Source organism: Microtus pennsylvanicus, chromosome 8 (genome assembly GCF_037038515.1).
Source record: "Microtus pennsylvanicus isolate mMicPen1 chromosome 8, mMicPen1.hap1, whole genome shotgun sequence".
Taxonomy (NCBI): Eukaryota; Metazoa; Chordata; class Mammalia; order Rodentia; family Cricetidae; genus Microtus; species Microtus pennsylvanicus.
In genome coordinates this window covers 47,566,544-47,588,044 of record NC_134586.1, presented here as the reverse complement: position 1 = coordinate 47,588,044, position 21,501 = coordinate 47,566,544, and the positions used below count along the sequence as shown (strand labels likewise).

Below are 21,501 nucleotides of genomic sequence, written 5' to 3'. Positions count from 1 at the left end.
AAATCTGGTGAAGAAGAGAGCATGCTCCCTCTGACGGAGCCAGCCCCTCCACCTTCCCTTGGAACCCTTTCTGCAAAGACTTCCCTCAGCCTGTTCGCCAGGCTGTGAATCGGGCACAGAGCAGCTGCTGCTAAGAGACAGTTGGGGGCATGCGCCTTGTCTCAGCAGGTCAGAAGTGGGGGGAAAAAACTTAGGCTGTGGCAACGTTGTCTACCAGTGTGAACAACCGGCATTTTTATTGCATTTGAGAATGCTCTCATGTCAGCAGTTAGTACTGACTACACAACAGTTTCTTTTTTATTGTCTGCATCCACAGACATGGAATGATGGAATTACAGTTGATGTCAAGGAATGAGATTCTTTTATGCCTTATCAAAACAAAACAAAACAAAACAATCCTTGTTAGTGGCAGCACATATACAGAGAGCACCACGCTCACAACCCAGACCGCACCATCTCCACCCAGGCTCCTGGGTAGCAGGGACTGCAGCGAGTTACAGTGGACCCACGAGACGCCGTTAGAACTGTCCGTTTGCTTCTCAGGATGAGAAAGAGAAACAGAGTTGCAAAACACTTCCAGACTGTCAGGAGGGTGTTGACACTGACCAAAAGGGACCCAAAAGATTCAAGGTCATAAGTAGAGTCTGCTGTATGCCTTTGGAGACAAGAGAGCTCAGCTAGAATGTGGAAAAGAGGAGACTTTTCAATTCGACTTTGTGTGAAATTCAAAAATAAGAGTTAATGATTACATTACATTTTGGTTTGTCTATTGTTTTGTTTACCTTTTAAACCAAGGCTTGCTCTATTACAGCTGACAGGATGCTGGGACTATCAAGTCAACTGTTTTCTGATGTGGGGAGGGCATTGGCAGCGAGGTCACCATGTGCGTAAGTCCTGATGGCCCAATACGGCAGCCTAAGCCTTTTCACATGGATAGACCCTAGGAGCAAGGGTGGGTCCTCATCCTGACTGTGTGTGTCTGACACATGGGCCAACCTCCCTCATGCTTGCTTAATTTTTACTAAAAAAAGAAAGAAAAAGTAACAAATTGTCTTTACACCTTGGGACCTTGTAAAATTCTGTTTTATAGAAAAAGTTCAATATTTTCAACACTTCCCATTATTAATCACTACTTTACTGATAAAACTTTAGAAAGTGTGACCCTGGAATTTCATCATGCAAAAATATTGACTGCAGCAGGAGAGAACTTTTTTTAAAAAAAAAAACCAACATTTTTTTTTCTCTTTTCAAACTTAGGAACCTGTTTAAGATAGTCAAGAAGGCAGTGGCAGGATAAACACAAGGAACAGGAATGTATCAAAACCAGATTAACACACGCGCACACTTACACACACATACACTCACGCATACCCCACCCCACAAACCTGTACAAAATGTTCCAATTAATGAGAATAGGAAACAAATTAGGTCAACTATGTTACAATTGAAAAGGAAAAACAAAAAAAAAAGGGTTCTGGAATTTCTTCTTTCCTCCCACATGTCAACACGTCATCCATGTCCATAAATCAAGGGCAATGAAGGGGAATACACGCGCAGCATCGACTGCAAATCCATTCCATACAGTAGACTGTCTTCCCCCAAAGATGCTGCGGCTTTCTTCTTCTCTAAAGCGTCATTAATAAAATGCAGTTGCACAAAAAGCAAAGATGTTTTGACAAACAGGTGTTTGCATTTATTCCTTTTTAGGAACAATACCTAAAAAATAAAATAATTAAAAAAAAAAAAAGAGCTGCCCTCGGCCCTCCCCCACAAAAGACAAAGATTCACACAGACATATTGGGATATATGTACAACTGAATCAACCCCATTCTAAAGTAGCGACCGTAATCCCCCCCTCCAAAGGGACAGAATCGGAACTGTAAAAATCAGAGTGAAGATTGCTTGCTGAAAAGCCTGAGAACTTTTTTTTTTTAAGTTGGTTCTTCTGCAAGGCTGTGACACCTGCGAAGACATGTAAAATCTAATTTTTCTTTTTTCTTTATTTTTTTTTTTGCTACAGTCTTTAGACTAAGCATGCAAGACATACGACTAAGTGCAACTGAGTGAAATGTATATTTTTAATTTTTTTAATCATTCCCTAAAGGTTTGAACTGAGGTGTGCGCACTAGCCTTCTCATGCTGTCGTCTGTACTCATGTCTAGCTACACATGCTGAGAATGAACTAATCTACCAGATTTTTATCCTCTTTTGAATATCTATCCAGCAACCACTCAGTTTCGAAGCACAGGCCCCCTTCCCATGACCCTGCCTGGCTACTGCCTGCCCATCATGAAGCTGCCTGGAAAAGTGGGGGGTGGGGGGTGTGAGTAACCACAGACCACCCCCTCTACTGAAGGCAGAGCAAAGCTTCAGAAGTAATTGCCAAAGACGTTCTATTCTAAGCGTATGAGTGGATGGGAATGTCACCTTGTGTGTGTGTGTGTGTGTGTGTGTGTGTGTGTGTGTGTGTGTGTGTGTGTGAAGTGAAAGAATGCTGACCAAGTCAGAATCTGAACAAGGAAAAACAACAGTAAAAAGCAGAAAAGGAACTAGAAGATATATGCCAAGATAAAACAAAATTAAAGCAGTGATCACAGCACAGCCCTTAACAAAAGTGGCATACGAATGTTCTAAAAAAAAAATCTCTTTATTCTAGAAGTGGCCTAGTGCAGTCAGACACTTTTCTATTCTCTCTGAATTCATCCTAAGTGTCTCCTTGATTTATACGCTAATTTTCAGTATCATACATTCATTTCTTTGAGATGGTACCCCATTCTTTCCCTAGGAGCTATAATACTGTTTTCCTGACTGCTTTTTCTCTGCAGTAGCCCCAGATTTTCTCCTTACAGGAGTTAGTTTTGGTCTCTGTACAGGTACAGAAAAGAAAAAAGGAAAAAAAAATAGAAAAAAAAAGCAAAAAAACTTTGGTTCCATTGCCTACTTAGTCTGCTAAATGAACTCTGTTGGAGGGGCGGTTGTTTCCCTCAGGTTGGCAAACAGCCTGGACCTCATCATTTGCCTCTGAATCCTTTTGCCTCCTTTGATCAACAATAAGAGGATATTTGGCTTCATCATATAAAGCATAAAAGAAAATAATTTACCTTTGCGTAACATCTTTGGTAATTTTAGAAATAAAAGGTACAAAGTATATAAATTAAGCTCCCAAAGGCTCTCAAACTAAACCCAAACAAAAGCTATAGCCCTAGATAAATAAGTGCCAGGGACGTGGGTGCAGACGGAAGTGTGAGGGGGCTGGAGGGCTGACGGGTACACTGACCTAGAGCTATCGCATTCTGTGGGCCCTGCTCCCAGGAGCCTCCGTCTGTCTACCGGTGTCAGAAAGGCAGTTCTGACTTTGCACGCTGTAAAGGACACATCAGCACCCGCTGAGCTCAGTCTTCGGAAACTCCCAAGACGAGTTCAACATGAAGTCTCATTTGCATTAAAAGAGAGGAATGCCACCGAGCGAGCGGGTCTGAACTGATGTACAAACTCAGCAGTGCAGTCGCTGTGTTGAGGGAAGTTAGTTAGGGAAGCTGGCTTTTTGGTCATTTTGCAAAAAAAAACCAAGCCATGCTGGAAAGGATAACACAGAGTCTGCGGTCCTGGCCACTGGATTACAGGGGGGAGAGAGAGCCTTCCATGGCCATCACGCCAGTCTAATTATTAAGGATTGTTTACTCTTTTCAGTGTCTCTCTTGGCTGTGTTTCCTGAGAGAACGAGGTGGCAGTTACTCACAATAGCGGGCACTATGAAAATAAAAGGAAAAAAATCTCAACCATTCCCGTCCCACCCCCAATACTGCTTCTGTGAAATGAACCTGCTATGTCCCTAGAGTATGTGCGTGTGTTTCTCTCTTCTGTCATTCATTCTCTTTCTGGCGGGACATCACGTCCCTGTGAGAGGACCTTCAGGTGTAAGGTGCAGCCTTTGGAATCTTTTTTTTTTTTTTTTTTTTGGAAAAAAGACCAAACGGAATGTTTTGTTTTGTTTTGTTTTTTTTAAAACTTGAGAGAAACGTGGTGATATCTATAGGAAAATGGAATGAGTGCCGGAAAACTACAGACGAGAAATGACATTCAGCTTTGTATAATAAAAACACCTATTAACATTCATCACAAGGTACAGAAAATGTGAAGCCTCCAAGAGGCCGTGGGCCCAAATGGAGGCCTGAGGTCAGAACTTAAAATGGTATAGAAGCAAAAAAAAAAAAAAAAAAAAAGCAATACATTAAAAAGTTTGGGATAATTATTTTAACCCCTCCCCCCAATAAACACACAAAGGCCTTCCCCATCCCAACTGGAAGCAAAACAAAAACATACAAACAAACAAACCAAAAAAAAAAAAACCCAAAGTGAGTAAAGGCAGTGATATCAACATGCAGCGCTGTGCAAACAGGTCGTCCACTGGAACCTTGAATTCGGGCTAGCGAAGGCTTGGTCTGCGGTGGCGCAGGTGCGCGAGCTCAGTCGGGCGTCCTCGGTGTCTGCCTTGGCAGGACAAAACTGCAGTTCAAAGTCTGCTGCGAAAAGTGAATCCGTTTATCGAATTTACAACACTGATGTTGACTCAAAGAGGAAAATCCCAAGTACCAAACAGGTCCATCCAATGCACAGAGTACAAATCCCTTTCGTCAACAAAAAGTAGAAAAATCAAAAATACTCCCAAATGGGATTCTTGATGGCACTAAGAGTTAACACATTTCAGAGTTGTCAAAGTGTAGCGAAAATCCTCCAGACTGTACAACAAGTGGAGAACGGTTTCACCACTAACTTTTGACGTGGTTTTTTTTTTTTTAAATTTGTTTTGTTTTGCTTTTTTTTCCCGTTCTTCGGTCTCGGGGGTCGGCCCGCCTGGAGGTTCAGTCCATGTCCTCATTCACTGGTTCGTCTTCGTAATCTCTGTCATGGTCGAAATCTGGACTGTGGTTGGCTGTTGTCACTAAGGACAGAGGCCCTTCAGCTTCTTCCGGGTCAAGGGGTTCCTCTTTGACATGTACAGGATGCCTAAAGAGACAGAGAGAGGGAGAAAGAGAGAGAAAGAGAGAGAGAGAGAAACAGGCTTAGAGAGAGGCATCCATGGGCCACTGTTGGGGCAACCAAAAGACACAATCCAGTAGACGCAGAGTGATCCTGGCCACACATGTTTTTCAATTATGGTGGGAGACTTGCTATGACTTAATGTCTGTTGTTCATTTTCATGGCCTACATTCCAAGGCTCTAGGGACCATGGCCTGGGGCTTTTCGACTGCTTGGCGTAATACCACTGGCGCTGAGAGATCCTTTGGACATTTTTGTTTTAGAAAGTCTCCTGTCCAGAAATCATTTGTCCTGCTTTTCCTGACCCCCGAGTTAGCAGAGGACCTTGTAACAGTGCAGAGTATGGAGCTCAGACCTGCATTTCCAAGAGATTCCAGATGATGGCGCTGGTCCCAGGACCATACTTTTGAGTACCAACTAACAGGCCCCATAGCGACATCCTGGGTGGATGAATGCCACCCCGCAAATAATTATGTGAAATGGGAATCTATAATACAGCGGTGGTTCACGGGGACCACTGAGCACAGGAGGCTGGCTGGGCTAATCATGGCTTGCTGTGTGTTCTGCTCTGCTAGTTAACATGCAGAACCTGTGAAAGAACCCTCCAGAGGACGACCCCAAGCGAGGGTCTATCATTAATCAACTTCAAGCAAACACAGCAAAGAGACACCATGATACATGCTTGAAGCTCCAAATTAATGCATATTTTTACAAACTGTCAATAAGGCAAGAAAAGCCCTGCCAGGAAACACAAACGGAGAGGAAAAGGCTTGCTCAACACAACAATATGATAAGAGAGCAGAGCCCCAATCAGAATAATAACGCTGTCAGCTGTAAACAAGGCAAAACACGAGGCCCGGCTGGTAGCCGCCACCCGGATACTCTAGCTACCTTGAGAGCTGCCAACTTTCTCATTATGGACTCGGGCTCGGTTCATGGAGAGGGGGCTGGCACGATCACACAAAACCACTCTGATAACAACTGTGAAAAGCTGTTCGTAAATCATATTTACAACTGATCTTTTGCAAATACAAATGACTTTCTGTTGGGGGGGGGGGCTATTGATATGTAAAAGAACCATTCAAGTTAGAATGTGCCCATCTCTGAAATAGGCTGCAAGGGGGAGGGACTTCTAATGGACATTATCAAGTATTAGTAATAAGAGGTGCTACTGGGGATGGCTGGCTTCCTAAACAGTTGATGCTGTATGCAAGCCCCAAGGGCCCCTCCCTGGAGCCATTTAAAAACAAACAGAGGCCTGCCCTGGAAGGCAGGAACCTTCCAAGTCAAGGGACACTAAAATGAGCACAGCAAAGAGGGAGTCGGGGGTCTAGAAGTCAGATAAAGAGCTTTAAACAATTATACCCATACGCTTACAAACCATTTGCACAACAAACCAGGGTCTCACAGTACACTCTCTATGCGGGTCTCCAGCTATGTAGAGCTTTGAATAGTTGGGCTCATCTTTGTGTCTGAAATAAGGCCTAGACCTGGCTATCTAGTCTGCAGAGTTCCTCCATGAAAAATATGCATTTCAAGAGAAAGACCAAACATTTCAAAGAGGGTAGTTAGTGTCACTCCATGCTTGGGGCACCGTGTCTCTTGCCTGTATGTAGTCAGCCTGGATTATGGCTGGTGCCAACCCCTCCCTTCCTTTTGGGGATCATATTATTACATACTTTAGACACAGCAGGAATTAGTTTCTTTCTTTTTTGTATTTCGTTGGCTTTTCCATTACAGTTTTTCTGGTTATGTGCGATTCCATCTGTTGATAAGCCACTCCCTCCACACTGGACCTTCTGCAGCCGCCTTCCCTCCCCTCCGCTGTTCGCAGACTACAGTGAACCATCGCTAGCCATTAATCTTTCTCCTTCTGTTGATTTACCTCCTTGGGATAAATGTCTAAGAATGGAATTGTTGGAGCAGAGGCCAAAACATCTTTATGGCTCTCCTGATTTATTGGGATATTAATTTGCAGAGGGGTGCTATCAAGTGAGATTCGATGTCAGGGTCCCAAGTGTTATTTTGTAAAAACAGTTTGTGGTCTCACAGGTGTGCGGTACGATCCAAGTCACCTTGAACCACACCCCCTGCATTAATAAAAACAGTGGACACTTATTTCTGCCTCCCGATTTCACTCTATGGAGAACAGCGACTTACCAATCACTCCATCACCACTCACTATGTGGGTTTACTAACGTCCAGCAACAGGAATTTGCCCTTTCAAAACAATTATTTCTTAAGCTGTTACTGAGGTTCAGCTGCTATTTTTCAGAATAACACTCACCTGCTTGAATTTCTAAAATCTATCACACTTAGTACTGCATGGTGCAGTCTGGAGCTATTACACAAAGCCTTGGAGGTAAGGGTCAGAAACCCTAGGAAAATAGAGGCTCGTCTTCATGTGACAGTCTTGCTTTACGTCTGTAAGCCATCGTTTTCTAGCTTCAGCCCCAAACAACAAACGGAAGGCTCCCCCAAATCTGACTTCCTAACACCACAGACTATTTTGTTCTTCCCCGAATTCATTGAGTATTTACTGCCCGCAAACACAGGTCATGATGCTGGCATGTTTGCATGGTCTACCCTAGTGCTTAACATAGAATGGATGGCCAAGAAACACCACCAACCAGATCTGCTATATGATGTCCTGCAAAATCTACACCAGGTATGACAGTAAGTATTCTTCAGCCTTCCAGGTAAGATTCAGACTGTGAAAGGCTTCCCTTCCACTGGGCGTATTACACGGCGTACCATCGACAGAACAGGGCTGCACAGTGGATGGCCCTCGTAAGTCTCCCCGTACCAGGCCTACTATTTCCAAAAAAGCTCCCAATGGATAATGGAGCAAAACACCATCTCTCTGTTCCCCTTACATCTGAGTAATCCTTTTGTACAGCCTTCCTGGGGAACACATGGATTTTTATTTTAACTATAGCCAGCTAGTGTTTAAAGGCATTGTGTCCCTGTTCAACAGTCTTTGGTATGGTGGTCCTTTAGCTCCAGAATCAAAGTACACTGCCCCCAAACCATCATTGTGCGACTACCTTCTACCATGTTTTTTTTAGAGAGAAAGGCAGTGCTGTGGTCTGTGTCACGGCAAAGGGAAGAGCAGAGAGCTGGATTGCAACGCTGCGTGTGTGCAGGGCCAGCGTCCTAACAGTGTCTTGTAAGCCTTGTAAAGTTTATGGCTTGATTTATTCCAATAGACTGGAACAGTTAAAAAACAATTTGCATCCTAGCAGGGTAATGCACACTGGACAAGAATGAAATCTCTGTCATTACAGAACTCACTTAATGGAAGTACAGGGTCAGCGAGACTAACTGACTGCGACACTGATAGGAGCCCAGGAAAGCTGTGGTCGTCCCAGAGCGCCACGGGGCACATGGCGTAAACCTCATGCGTGAGCATCGCATCTGACAGCACTGTGCAAGACCTGGCTCCCCTCCCCCCGCTCGTAGTTGAAGCTTTGTTACACTTTAGGATGACTGCTGCAAAATATAGTTTTTTGGTATGTCTGCTGTTCGTTCAATCTTGTTAAGCAAATGAACTTCCATCATGGATAGGCTGTCTCCAGGACCAACCTTCCCCTCGCCCCACTTTTCTTTTTCTACTGATCAGTCTACTAATAGGATAATAACATGAATTACACCTTGAACAGACTGTGTGAAAACAGTGTGCCTTCCACTCAGGGACTTCATGTATTCTTGCTCAATGCATATGTCTTGGAGTGGCTTCTATGCTACCTAGTGTTGCTCTGAATTTCCTAAATACTGAAATAGAATGTCCCGACAATGATGAATATCAGTGAGGTAACAAGAGTCAGAAATACCAGTTAGCTCTAGGAAAGATGAAATTCGGTGGCAAGAGTGGAAAAGACACACGCTTTCCTAAAATGCTCGAGTATTGGTGCTGGGAGATTATGCCCACATACTATAAAAACCATCCTGCCCACCTCTAAAGATCTCTTTTGAAGCACTCAGGGCACGAGATTCAAATGTTAGAAAGCAAAATCTCAGATCTCCCCATCACGCTGGCCGAGGCCGCTTTTTCCCCTTTGTCACCAGACGCCAGTTCATTCTGTCCCTACTTGTTAAAGGTCACATGTTCCATTCCCATCCCTCAAATTTCCTAAAAATAAGATGTTGGTCAGTAATCCAGAAGGCATGTGCAGACAAGTGGCCTATTCTTGGAGCGGACGGTGCTGGAAACACTGAGCTGGTTTAGTCACTTCAAGTGGGCCACGGTTTGGGAGAGACTGGCTGAGAGGGAGACTGCCATGGGTAGCGGGGCCCGCTGCACACCCAAGCATCTGGAATCACGGGGGTTTCTTTTCTCTTGTGAGGCCCTTCCTAGGAACCAAAAGGGGACACAGGAGCGCCCCAACCTGGTGGCCTTGCTGAGCTCTGTGTGGTCCTGGGGTCATTCGCATGCAGCCCAGGCAGCCATCGCCCACTGATTCGTTCCGTTCTATGTGCTCTCATTATCCCGCTGTCTGCTGCTGTAATGCTCCTATTAATTTTCCTTTTGATATTTTAAGAGCAATCTATAAATCATGCCGCCTTTCACTTGTGCCATCGTTAATGCCTGGTAATAAGGCCGCAGTGGCGAGCTCAAGTGGTTAAACTCGGCGCACAATCAAGTAAACAAGCATCTTTTCCCTTGCCCGGTTCTGCTTGCCTGGAAGCTGAACACGCCAGGAGCTTTCTCAAAGAGGTGTATTCTGGTTTCAGGAGAAAAATCACAGTATGACTTAAATAACAGTCTGAGACACCAAGTGGGGGAAACTTCTCATTTTCTTGCTGTGTGCACTTACCGTGGATGAAGCCAATTCCTTTTACAGGAGAGTTACTAACTAGTCCTTTTATGCACTAACAAGCGACACTAAGGCTCTTAAGAAATCAGAAACGATAGAAAAGGTGTGTAGAGGGGCCAGAGAAGAGCTCGTGTGAACGTTTCCCAGGGAGACTAGGTTAGGTGACAAGGAACTTTGGGTAGACAGTACTCACACAGCTTGCATAGGGGATCTGCCCGGACTGCTGTCACTCTCGTTGCTGTTGGTGTGCTCCATGGCCCCGTTCAGCTCCTCCCGGATGGCACTGGCCAGGTTGCCCAGAGTGGGATTTCCCATGGAAGCGGTAGTGTACAGAGGTATACTATTCTCAGCCATGGAAGCCTGCATCAACCCAAAGAAAGCCAATGAAATTGTAAGGGAGGCAAGACAAGAAAGTTCTATGTCATGAACGTGCGGTGTGTGCGACAGCCTGTGGTTCAGGTTCACAGTGATCATTGCTGACAATTCCCAGGAGCCTTGGACTTCATTTGGATAAGCTAATCTGGGCACCGATAAGTCCATGGGTGAAGTCACCTGCTGGGTCCTGCCTTGTGGAGTCACATGGCTTAGACGAAAGTATCTAATATGAAGTGTATATCCAATGCCTTTTTTTTTTTTAGGAAGGACTGAATATTTCCAGATCATAGTGAAATATAATGGAATTTTCATTTCTTTATCCATTTTTGATGACTCCACTATTGGATATCCAAGATCTGATCAGATTATACGGCCACATGGCTCAAATTTATGAGAACTTCCATAAACACCCATAGAAAGGAAGAGGTTATAGAACTGGAATCAATTTTTTCTCCCTCATCATTCCCATCTTAATAATTTTTGGAGCTGCTTAGCGAACGCTGACATGACCAGATGAAGGTAAAACCGCAGTCTTTCGCCCTCAGACCAATCATGGAGGACTTCGGGGGCGAAGAGGAATCTCTAGCAAAAAGAAAGGCTAAATCTTATTTCCTTTACAATCAAGCGTATCGATATTAAAGGTGACAAAGTCATTCCAAATGAATGTCAGCAAAAAAAAAAAAGTATGGAAAGGACTAGAACCCCCCCTAAAAAATCTACCCCCCAACTAAAGTCTGTAGACTACTTTCATTATCTGTCATACCAAATGTAACTATAATGACCACCCTGTCTGAATGCAGACAGCTGTCAAACAACACCACGGGACTGAAGGAACCCCATTTGTTTCTCTTGGGTAGGAAGGAAGTGTGCCCCAGTGACTTTTTCTTTTATTATGCAGGAGGACAGACTTGGAAAAAGAGGCAGCTGTAATTAGATGAAGATTTATCAAAATTGTCTTCTTTCAGACTACACTATGCCTGGTTTTCCATCCTAATGAGAGAAAGTATGATCACAAGACAGTCTGGCAGGGTGGCTTCCGTTGGCCCACCATGTGAGAGCCCTAACTATTCTGGAAAAGCTGGCACCAAAGAGAAGGTATGAGCCAGCAACAAAGGGGAAGCAGGAGCGGAGCTGGGCTGCGGGGAGCCTGCCTGGTAGTCAGCTGCAGCCCTGCTCCTCGCATAAAACCCAAGGTCCCCCTCTTTCCCCGGTGCAGTTATCGCTTCCCTTTTAATAGTAAAGGGAGGAGGGTAGTGTCTCACGATTTCCCGGTGTGGTGACCATTTCCCACTCTGCTACGGTTTACCAGATAATCTGCTCGCACCCAGCACTTTCTAAATGCATCTTTTATAATTGCAATAAAACATTTCTATTCTTTCTGGGCAGAACAGTTGGCAGTGTCGTATTACTGCCGGCTGCGGCTGGGCTGCCATCTTCAGTTGCCTTACGTGAGACCACACAGTGGTCACATTTCCCTGCTACGTAAGTGCTGCTTCGACTGTCAACTGAGTGGCATCTCGCTGGAAGCATCACGGGATCTGCTCTCACTGGACACCTCCACCGCCGCGTGGTCAGGATGGGAAAGGAACTGGGGCCATTGCTACCTTGATATTTTATTGGATTCCAAAGCCCCACACTGAGAAGTAAAAACCATGGGGGAAAAAGTTGTAGTCTGTTAAGATGAATATCTGTTTATTCTTTTTTGTTCTCAAAGTATTATGTGGGTGAAAGCACTTCTGACTGACAATGGACTGTGTGGATCATGGGAAGAGGCCCAGAAGCGACAGTGACGAAAGTCAACCAATGGCAAGACCTTGTCTTGGTCCCTTAACTCTCAGACACGATGTCAGTACAGACAACCAGTCTTGTTTCTTTAAACAAAACACTAGTCACTGGGCTACAGGAAGGTACTGGAACCTGGCCCACCACTGTGCCTCTTCAACAGTCCTTCGCGGAGTGAAGGACCAGAGCATCCCATACATCATCGCCTTCTAACAGGTCCTTCCTGTCGCTGATGCTCTTAGGAGCAGATGGGTCACAATGTTTATAATGGACTTAATTACATAAATGATCCCGGGCACAGTGTGTGGCTTCCTCGCAGACTGGCACCTCTGTCAGGAACACAAAGGTTCTTAAGTGGTGGCACACGAGTCTGCAAGAACCACGGCTTCTGGAACGTTAACTGCTCTGCGCTCCCCGGGGAAAAGGCAGTCTATAAATATGAAGCTTTACAGTTACCCGTAGTTACTTCACTTTTTCAGAGCATAATGCAATCTGTCCCGAGCCCCATGTTTTATTTCTGTAGTGGATTCTGCTGTCCTATTTTATAAATTGTATATCATGCCGTTATGTCGCTCTAGTAATTTTTTTTAAAAGATATTGTTGCACTGTTATTTTTACTCGCCTTGAAAATGGAAGTGGGTGATAATGGAAAGGAAGGCCTGCTGGTGGGGTCTTTATTTAATTTGCATGGCAGGAAGCTGTCTTGGATGACTGGCTGTCTACTGGTGGGGAATCCAAATTCAAGAGGAGGGGCAAAGGAGATACTCCTTAAAGGGTTCCTGGAAAGCGGCAGGACAGTTTTGGGTGAGCAAGGGAAACACGGAAGTGTGTAGTGGGCACAAAAACAAAGGTCTCAGAGACGGAGCATGAACGCGCGCGTCTGAAACGATAAAGCACGCTAATTGAAATTAGTCGCATAGTTAAGGGAATCCAAAGGATGAGGATCCTTATTTTTTCTCCCCTTTCCGTCTCATGAATGTAAAATGTGCTTGTAATTTTAATACCGTTCCACATAGAGCCGCCTTTAAATTCGTACTTCACAAGACTCCAGGGAAAATAAGTTCTAATGCATGGTATTTACAGTGGCGGCGTGTAAGCAGCTCTCGTTTACCCTTCTAAAGTTACTACGTAAACCACAAGTAATTAAAAGAAGCGCAGAAAGTAGCTGCTCCTAGTAAATTTAGTTCAGGCTAAAGGGAAATAAATAGAATTACTAAGACGCTCAGTTCAGTGGGTCTGCCTTGAACTGTGCCAGGGCACGTTATCCGCGAGGAGCCTTAGGGTGCTGTGGGTGAGCTGGAAGGCAGGTCTGTGGCATGCAGAATAGGGGCTCTGTCAATGTTTGTTTAGCAAGTAGAGAGTAGGGCTGCTGCCAATGCCTCTTCCTCCCCCATCCAGTTCCCACGTAGCCATGTGTTCCAAGCCTTTTCCCACTGGCATCCCTTTTGGGGCGTTTGTTTCTCTATTTCTGCCTTCACTTGGGCGTTTCTGCAGGACCCTAACACTACCAAGACATCACTGAATTCGACACCCTATTATGGGGCGCTACAGTAAAGGCACTGAAAGGTGCTGGGAGTCTGCCCTGGCTGAAGAGAGATTTGTCTGCGGCCTATGTGATGGAAATGCTGCAAGATTCTTTTTTGGCTTCTCTTCTAGAATGGTCAAGGTGGGTTTTTTCCTAAATAGAAACAATGGCTCCAAGGATCCTGGCTACCTCCGAGCTCTTAAGGGAAATCTGGGTATGGAATTAGGTATTTAAAAGAAGTGATACCAGATACTCTGCTCATTTTAGACATAGCTTGGTGATGTGGTAACTGTGAGGAACGAGAAACTTAAGACTGGCTAGACAGGCACACAGATTTCCCCTCCCGTCGCTCACGCCTAGGGTACGCACCTTCTAGGACTCTCACTCACTGAGGTAATACGTAATTTACGCGCAAGTAGGAAACAAACATTCTACGCGACCACGACTAGGTTTTCGTGAACAACTGCCCGGAAACGTCTACTTTCCTTGAGCTTTCTGTTGTTTCAACAGCTGGCTTACACAAGAGGAAACAAACCCAGACCCCACTCCCACAGAAAAGAAAGGTGTTGAAGTGGACTTGAATAACGCCTCACTTTCTCTTTAAACCTGTGAACAATGGAAGGTCACGTGACATGGTGGCCTATCATCCAGCACATTAATAGCTGTGCTGGAGTAATTACACTTGTGGTATTTTTGCCTCAAGTGAAATTCTGAAATAAGAGGATGGAAATTATGATACTGCTGATAAATATTAATAAGTGAACTTTTAATTTTTTTTTGCCACAATATTCAAAATGCTGAGCATCCTGCTAATGCTGAAGCAGCCCGATGTGTTTGCCTCCGGGGAGAACGATGCTTTGTGCACTTAAGAAAAAAGTTTAACGGAATTAAAATTTAATATCTAATTAGAGCGAGGCTAATATATTTTGAAATGAGTGGGGGAGCCCTGTGCCGGTGCTGCGGATTGGGGACGGCCGTTAATCTTACCTGTAAAGCTGCATTGAGAGGTGTGCAGTAGGCGTGGCTGCTCTGCATGTTTTTAATAAGGGAAGGGTTACTGTGCAAGAAAAAGACAGAAACTCAGAGTTAAATGCAATCGACCCAGGGGGCCTCACTACGTTCTGTTTTCAAGTTCGCTGGTAGCCTCTCCACATTTGGGATTCTCCCCCCTCCCAGTCACTGCACTGAAGGGAAAGCTCAAGCTTCTCCGTTTCTCAGGGTTGGTCTGGGTGAAGACGGTGGGGATGAACTGGGCTGTTGGCCCAGGAGATGCTGCCTTAGATTCTAACACGGGGGTATTTCCCTCGGAGGCCAGTATGCAAAGGGTTAGTTAGCTGCAGCCCAGACTTCCGTAGGAAGGAGAGAGCCTGGCACGGGGGGCAGGCTGCCTGGGACTGCACGAGGAGCTCTGCTCAGAGGCTCCACTCTTACTTGAACTTGATCCTGACAGCTATAGGAAGGGCATTATTCTCCCTGCTGTATATCCCATTCTAATTCGGTGTTATGCCTGTTGACTAGGGTAAAAGAAGTCAAGGCCCCAGTTAAAATAAAAACACTACAAAATTACACTGGACATACTGAGGGAAAGTGTGGCTTCCAGTAGGTAATGGGGTTCATTTATCAACAGACTTTGAAGGAAATGACATTATCAATCTTTTTCGTCCCCGTGCTTAGGACAATTTGCTTTTCAGTTTTGGAGACAGGGTCTCTCGCCAAAGTCTAGGCTGTGCTGGAATGTGCAGTCCTCCTGCCTCGGCCTCCTGGGGGCTGTCATTATAGGCATCCACCCCAATGTCTAGCTTGCTAGGTATATTTTTCAGTTACTCATAATTATTATTACTTGAGTGTTCACATGGGGAAAAATCATGGCTCTATCTATCTATCTCTCTCTCTCCCTCTCTCCCTCTCTCTTTCTCTCTCTCTCTCTATATATATACATATATAGTAACCATATTTCCTTTCACTTGCAGGGATGGTGGCTAACACAGGAAATAACTAGCTTTGAGGGTCCCCATGAGCTGCTGAATCAAGATACAGTCAGTCATTGGCATTAACAAAGACATTTTTTTTTTTTAAAAAAAAAGCATCGTTCTAGGCACTGGCGTTCCAAAGAGAAACGAGCGAGGTACATGTACAAATCACACCGTTTAGTCTCTGTTGCAGAAAGCTGTGGCACTGCTCTGGGGTGAAATGTCATACTACATGGGATGAGTCAACCATGCAAAGCCAAAGCAACAGCAGAAACAAAAGAACAAAGCAAGTAAAGGCTCTTACTGTGCGCCAAGCTTGTCAGAGTTTTCACCGGGGCAGTATTTGCGAGGACGGCCTCGTTGAATATGGCGGCCACGTCTAAACTCTTCATCATCAACTGTCCAAAAGGACCCAAACTCATCCTCTACTCTGATAAAGCACTTATGCAGTGAGAGGTTGGTGCGAATGGCACCCTGGGATAGGAGCAGCAGCAAAGGAGATGGAGTGGCAACAAAAGGAGACGGGGTTGGGGGCGGAACAGACATCCAATACAGGGAACAGGAAAAAGAAAATAAAATGCAATAAGCATAAGCAAATGGCTTGTGAGGGTTAATATGCATCGCCGCCTAAAAGCTACCAGCATGGGATGTCACAGAGACCAGCAAGCAGGGGCAGGGGGACTGGTGGGTATACGAGACAGGAGGGATGAAATGCTCTTTCGTTTCCCTTAACTGAGACAACACGAAAACCAGTTCTTTGGTCTGACGCCGCCTAGCAGCCTCTACGGTACACTTGGTAGCACAATCCGAGCTGGGCTAAGAAGTTCAAACATGGCGGACGTACCCACTGATCTTTTGTGGCCTCCGTTTTTGGAACTCTACTTCATCCACTGTCCATACTGCCCCTTTAACGTTCTCTACTCGCACAAAACACTTGTGAAGACTAAGATTATGACGCACTGCATTCTGCAGCAAGTATAAAAGAGAGAACATTGACATTTTTTTTCTATAAGAAAAGACTCCAAAAAAAAAAAAACATAGCAGTACATTCAGCCCCCCTCCCCAATCTGTAAGACCATCCCCCAGAGCTGTAGTCAACACCCCCTCTCCCCGTGGAGGACCCTCTTTGAGTGTCTTTTCTGAGAAAAACACCAAATTATGAGTTAATAGTATTCTGGCATTGAAGCCTAATCTCTGGTACCATGTGACCAGAAGACACACACTGGTAAATATGCATGCAAGCCCCAAGCAGGTCCCTCCACATAAATCTAAAATACTGTTAAAACAATGTCGAAACCAGGAGCTGTATACAGTACGAAAGCTGCTCTTTACAGCCCCATCTTTATGGGATTCATAAAAAGGCATTTATTTTTAAATCATGAAAGGCGAACACTTTTAACTCCACAGCAATATCTGCCTTAGAAACCCTGCACAGGCTTTATTAAGGGAAGTTCTAGATAAGGTTTTACTACCGAGAGTCCCAAGGCGTATAGCCAAGATGATTAGGGGGGCAGCCTCAGCACCAAGGGGTCGGTGTGTACCATCAAGCTAAGCCTTACCTTCCAGAATGTTTATGAACATAGGTAATCACGCAGAAGAACAATTTTTAGTAATTGAGCAAATGCCAGGAACACACCGGTGGGACTCTCAATGGCAAAACGACTATGTTCTTGCGGCTGGTTTCTATGCTTAGAAGTCATCGTTGGCCATTGCTAAGTGGGATCCTCACAGCTAACAAAAAGGGGGTGTTCTTAATTCTAGTGTGAAGGGCTTTAAAAGTCTCCAGGAAAATCCACAACCCTGACTGGATAACCAAACTGGATACATACACTTCAGTCCTGCCTGGCTGGCTCGATGATGTACTCGAGACTATGACAATGGATTCCATCAGTTTTCTCATATAGAATGAGTGGCTCAGTGGGGGCAGAGGAAGCTGACACGTCTATTGAGCCTTGGGCACCTGATATAGAAGCCCGTTGAGACAGGCTACACTCTTCTCCTACAGCAATTTGCTCTCTTGGTGGCAAATCTTGAAACTCTGAAAGGTCTCTGAGATTTCTGGACCATGAACAGTTGGTGACAAAGAGGATTCGGGTTACCTAAAAGTTATTCTTCTCTGTGATAACAGTACTGAGAGAACAACGGGACAAATTTGATTACGTATGTGATGACGTGTGCGTCAGTGGGATCCCCAGAATGAGCACACAGGCAGCCTCCGAGTGTAGCTGGACAGAGATTCGGGATACCAGCATGACTACTCAAAGGGTATCCTCGGTGGAAAAACTTTCTGATGAGTTGCTGAAGAACAAAGCTCTGTGCATATAAATGCAACCTAGCTTTTAGGGAAATAATTTTCTTTCCATTTCATGGAGAATTATCTCCTCCAACAGTAAGGAGGAGAGAGAAGAAAATAAAGCCAGTTCCCTTTCAAAACTAAGACAGCACATGGACACACATGCGAGGTAGCTGGGGAACAAGGCAGCATCAACCATTGTTCAAAATTTTACCCAAGTATCAAAATGCACAAAAACTGAAAGACCCCAGAGGCCATTTCTGATGAAAGAATGACTGTATGATTTGGAGGGCTAGATATTAAAACAGAAAGAAACCAAAAATTCAAGAGTTTTGTTTTTGTTTTTAAGAAAAAGAAAAGATGAATGACATTATTTCACTTTGTCTTCAGATTATTGTCCCAGTAAGGACGCAGAGCGAAAATTATCTACATTGATGAGTCAGTCAATGGGTACATCTATGAGATGTTTGTATTAGCAACACTCTGCCTTTACTTTGCAAAGCTGAAAACGGGAGATGGAAGTTGAAATTCATACCCACAACGGCAATTATTTTTCAATGTGATCATCTGGTATTTATAAAAAAAAAAGCAATTTGAAGGAAATGCCTACTTCATGCTTTGACTTCTTAAATTTTTAAAAGATTTGTAGCCAAAGAGCCTTTGTATTTTCTCTCCTGAGGCAGGCTGGGAAAGGGGCTCAGATCGACAACACAGTTTCCCGTCAGCCCCCATGTGGCTACTGAATTAATCCTGGGCCTATACTCATTTTCTTATAGAATGCGAGAAAACCAAAGCAGGTTTCCTCCGATTAAATTAAGGAAGTTGTTTCCTGTAATAGCAGCACCTGTTGAAATTACGGATAAGGACAAAGCCTAAATACTAGGTGCTACTAAAAAGATCTTCTTGGCAGAGTGCAAGAAATTAAAGACAGGAATCTTAAAAAAGTTGTGATGGCTATTTGTGTAAGCCAGCCTGGCCTTGTACTCGCAACCTTCCTACTTCGCAGACGCTGGGACTGCTGGCATGCACCACCATGCCTACCTGGGAAGGCTCAATGGAATAAGAGCCAGTGAAAGCTAAAAGGGGCTCCTAGCGCTTTAGGGGGTTACCTAGCAGAGTTATGGAATCTGACCTGTTCTGCGGCAAATGGTGTCATATCACATAGTGGGGAAATCACCTTTCTTCCTCGGGGTAACCCTGAGCCCCGGAATGTGAAACCGTGCATTCTTTAGTAACCACCCTTCTTACTGTGAGCACATGGATCACACAGCTTCCTCTACTGTGCGGTTGGTGAGCTGGGATCTAACCACTGAAGGACTGATTCGGCTTGGATGTGTCTCTAGGTTCCTAAGCGCACCCCTGTAAATGACTCTCAGTTACCCACTCATGAATGACAGGTGGTTTGTGTAAGCAATAAGGCCAACCTCAGAGCTAGGGGTCACGGTGTCATCTCTTTTCCCTACGAGAACTCTCCAGCCCGTCTATCCTCGACTCTCTTGGAGGGGTTGGGGGCAGAGTGCCTCTTCCATCTGAACATTCCAACACAACAAAAACCCTTCTCCCAGGCACATCCCCAGGGCAAAGAGAATATTCTCATCACCTGGTAACCAAATTTTCTCCACTAGAACCTCCGTCCTCTAAAGGTCAAATGTGAGACCACAAAACCTACCTTCCACGTGGCTGCATTGCGTCGGAAGTAAGCAAACATTCGTGTGAACCAGTTATAGATTTCGTTTAGTGTTAGCTGCTTTTCTGGAGATTCGAGAATGGCCTGCAAAGCGAAAGGGACCCAGAGAAGGTAATTTATGATCCAGCTGGCAGAAGCATGTGACTGTTCGTGAAGATGCAAAACAAAACGAAGCCAAAAAAGACAAACAAACTAGAAACGGGAATTTGCAGCAAACCCCTCAGACAGCCTTCACAAAATGATCGAAGATTAATGGTTGTATTTAAACAGTTCAATAGCAAAACTCGAAATAAAATTATCTAATTGTTTGGAGTTTTTTATTTCTGTTTCCATGCAGAAATATTAATTTATTAGTCATTCATAAAGCAGAATCAAAGAGAAATGCAAAACATTTCACTAGCTGATTAAAACTCAGTAATTATTTAGAGCTCAGATTAATTCTAGGGATCAGAGATTACTGTAGCTTTGTGATAATTGACTTGCCATCTTTAAACAGCCTCATTCTCACTGTTGTGTGAAATGAATTCCCTAATAATCACATCGTATTGTAATACTTAATCAAAAGCAATTATGTTATATATTGCAGTTTTAAAAAACCTTATAGAAAAGGTTTTAGCATGCTTGCATACTAAGCGGTTTTAAATCTTCTTCATCAATATCATATAAGCCACGTTCACCTTTTGGACAGCCTTTCGTGAACGGTGTTATTTACTTACCTGCCTAATTAAAGATGCATACGTGAATGGTGGTCTAACTTCTGCGTTCTTATAAAATTCTTGGTTCTGCGCAATATCTGCTAAATATAAGAATATCGTCCTATTAATGATCACTTTTTAACAAGAGGCTCATCGACACGAACCGCAGATTCCCCATGCGGCCCCGGGCAAAGACAGAGTAGCTACCTGAAGAAATGGGCACGTTGTATTTGTCTGAGTACCGCCTGCGGATCGGTCCCACCGTGTGCATGCTGGTGGTGGTGATGACAGAGGGGCCTTGGGTGACAGGAGTTAGCGGGGCAGTTGGGGTCGTTGGAGTATGAGGTAAGCTCTGTGGAGAAGCCTCTGAGGCGGACTTGGAGAGGGTGACACTTGATACCAGATTCAGCTGTAAGGAGAACAATGCTGGTTAGAACAAACGACAACAGAAACCCAAGCAACCAAGAAAACCTCTCTCGTCCCGTAGGAAAGATAGGCCGACCCCTGGCAAGGGTTGCCTCGCGAAATTGGCATGTTGCCAGAGGATTCACTTCTAATTAAAGGTATTCTCCTTTGCATGCCAGCGAGGCTGAGGACTGAAGGAACACCCAGCTGGCCTACAGTGGTATAAACCTGGCCTGGCCCGGGTGTACCACCAGAACTCGAAAGCTGGGCTGCTGCCTGAGACTTCCCTCCCCTCCTCCTTAAAACTGCAACAGATTTCCTAAGTGGCCACTTAGGGCTCTGAGTCACTAGAGACCTGCAAGAAGTTATGAGACTTGAGTCCATCACGAAACTGAATAGACCCGGGGTCGGGGGGGGGGTTGGCCCATGAGGAACGGTGGCTCCCACTCGACAGTGGCGCTGACTCAGGAGGCCCATATCTATTCCTATAAAGTTGTAACATTTGGTTGCTTCGTAAAGTTTTAAACAGGCCAACTATGGAAGCTAATGTTATCTGAAGCATTGTAGAGCAGTGTGCATGAACATCTTTCCTTCTATTCTACTTCGTATTTTCTTACAGTTCTTACACCGATGGGAAGGATGTCTGGACAGGAACTCCCTTGAGTCTGACAATGCAGAAGAACCTAGTATTTTCTGTCATGTTTATGCACGGATCAAATACTCAGAGAACCTCTCCCAAATTCAAGAAACTTCTACAGAGTACACGTTTACTTGGCCATATTTTATCACACCCCATTTCAAAGCAGTCACCATAATGTCTGTTTTGTCATTGTCAGATTCAACATTAAGCACAAGTATTATTTATGGAGGGTGTTAAAAGCGAGTCCTTTGCTCCAGTGTGTATGTCAGATT

The 21,501-nt window shown here is 44.6% G+C and overlaps 1 protein-coding gene across 15 annotated transcripts in view; it reads right to left on the bottom strand.

The window, feature by feature from the left end:
• Positions 1-279: 279 nt before the first annotated feature.
• Positions 280-21,501, bottom strand: part of Foxp1 (forkhead box P1) — a 609,381-nt gene continuing 588,159 nt past the window's right edge. For 10 of the 15 annotated variants that reach the window (XM_075983344.1, XM_075983343.1, XM_075983347.1 and 7 more), the window contains 7 exons: positions 20,392-20,593; positions 20,206-20,285; positions 19,472-19,573; positions 16,354-16,475; positions 14,527-14,596; positions 10,051-10,217; positions 280-5,007 (listed from right to left, as the gene is read on the bottom strand). In XM_075983344.1, the coding sequence (XP_075839459.1) occupies positions 4,863-5,007; positions 10,051-10,217; positions 14,527-14,596; positions 16,354-16,475; positions 19,472-19,573; positions 20,206-20,285; positions 20,392-20,593 (888 nt within the window). In that variant the 3' untranslated portion in view covers positions 280-4,862. Of the gene's footprint in view, positions 5,008-10,050; positions 10,218-14,526; positions 14,597-15,813; positions 15,984-16,353; positions 16,476-19,471; positions 19,574-20,205; positions 20,286-20,391; positions 20,594-21,501 lie in introns of all 15 variants that reach the window. The other 5 variants (XM_075983349.1, XM_075983348.1, XM_075983356.1 and 2 more) reach the window with 2 other exon arrangements.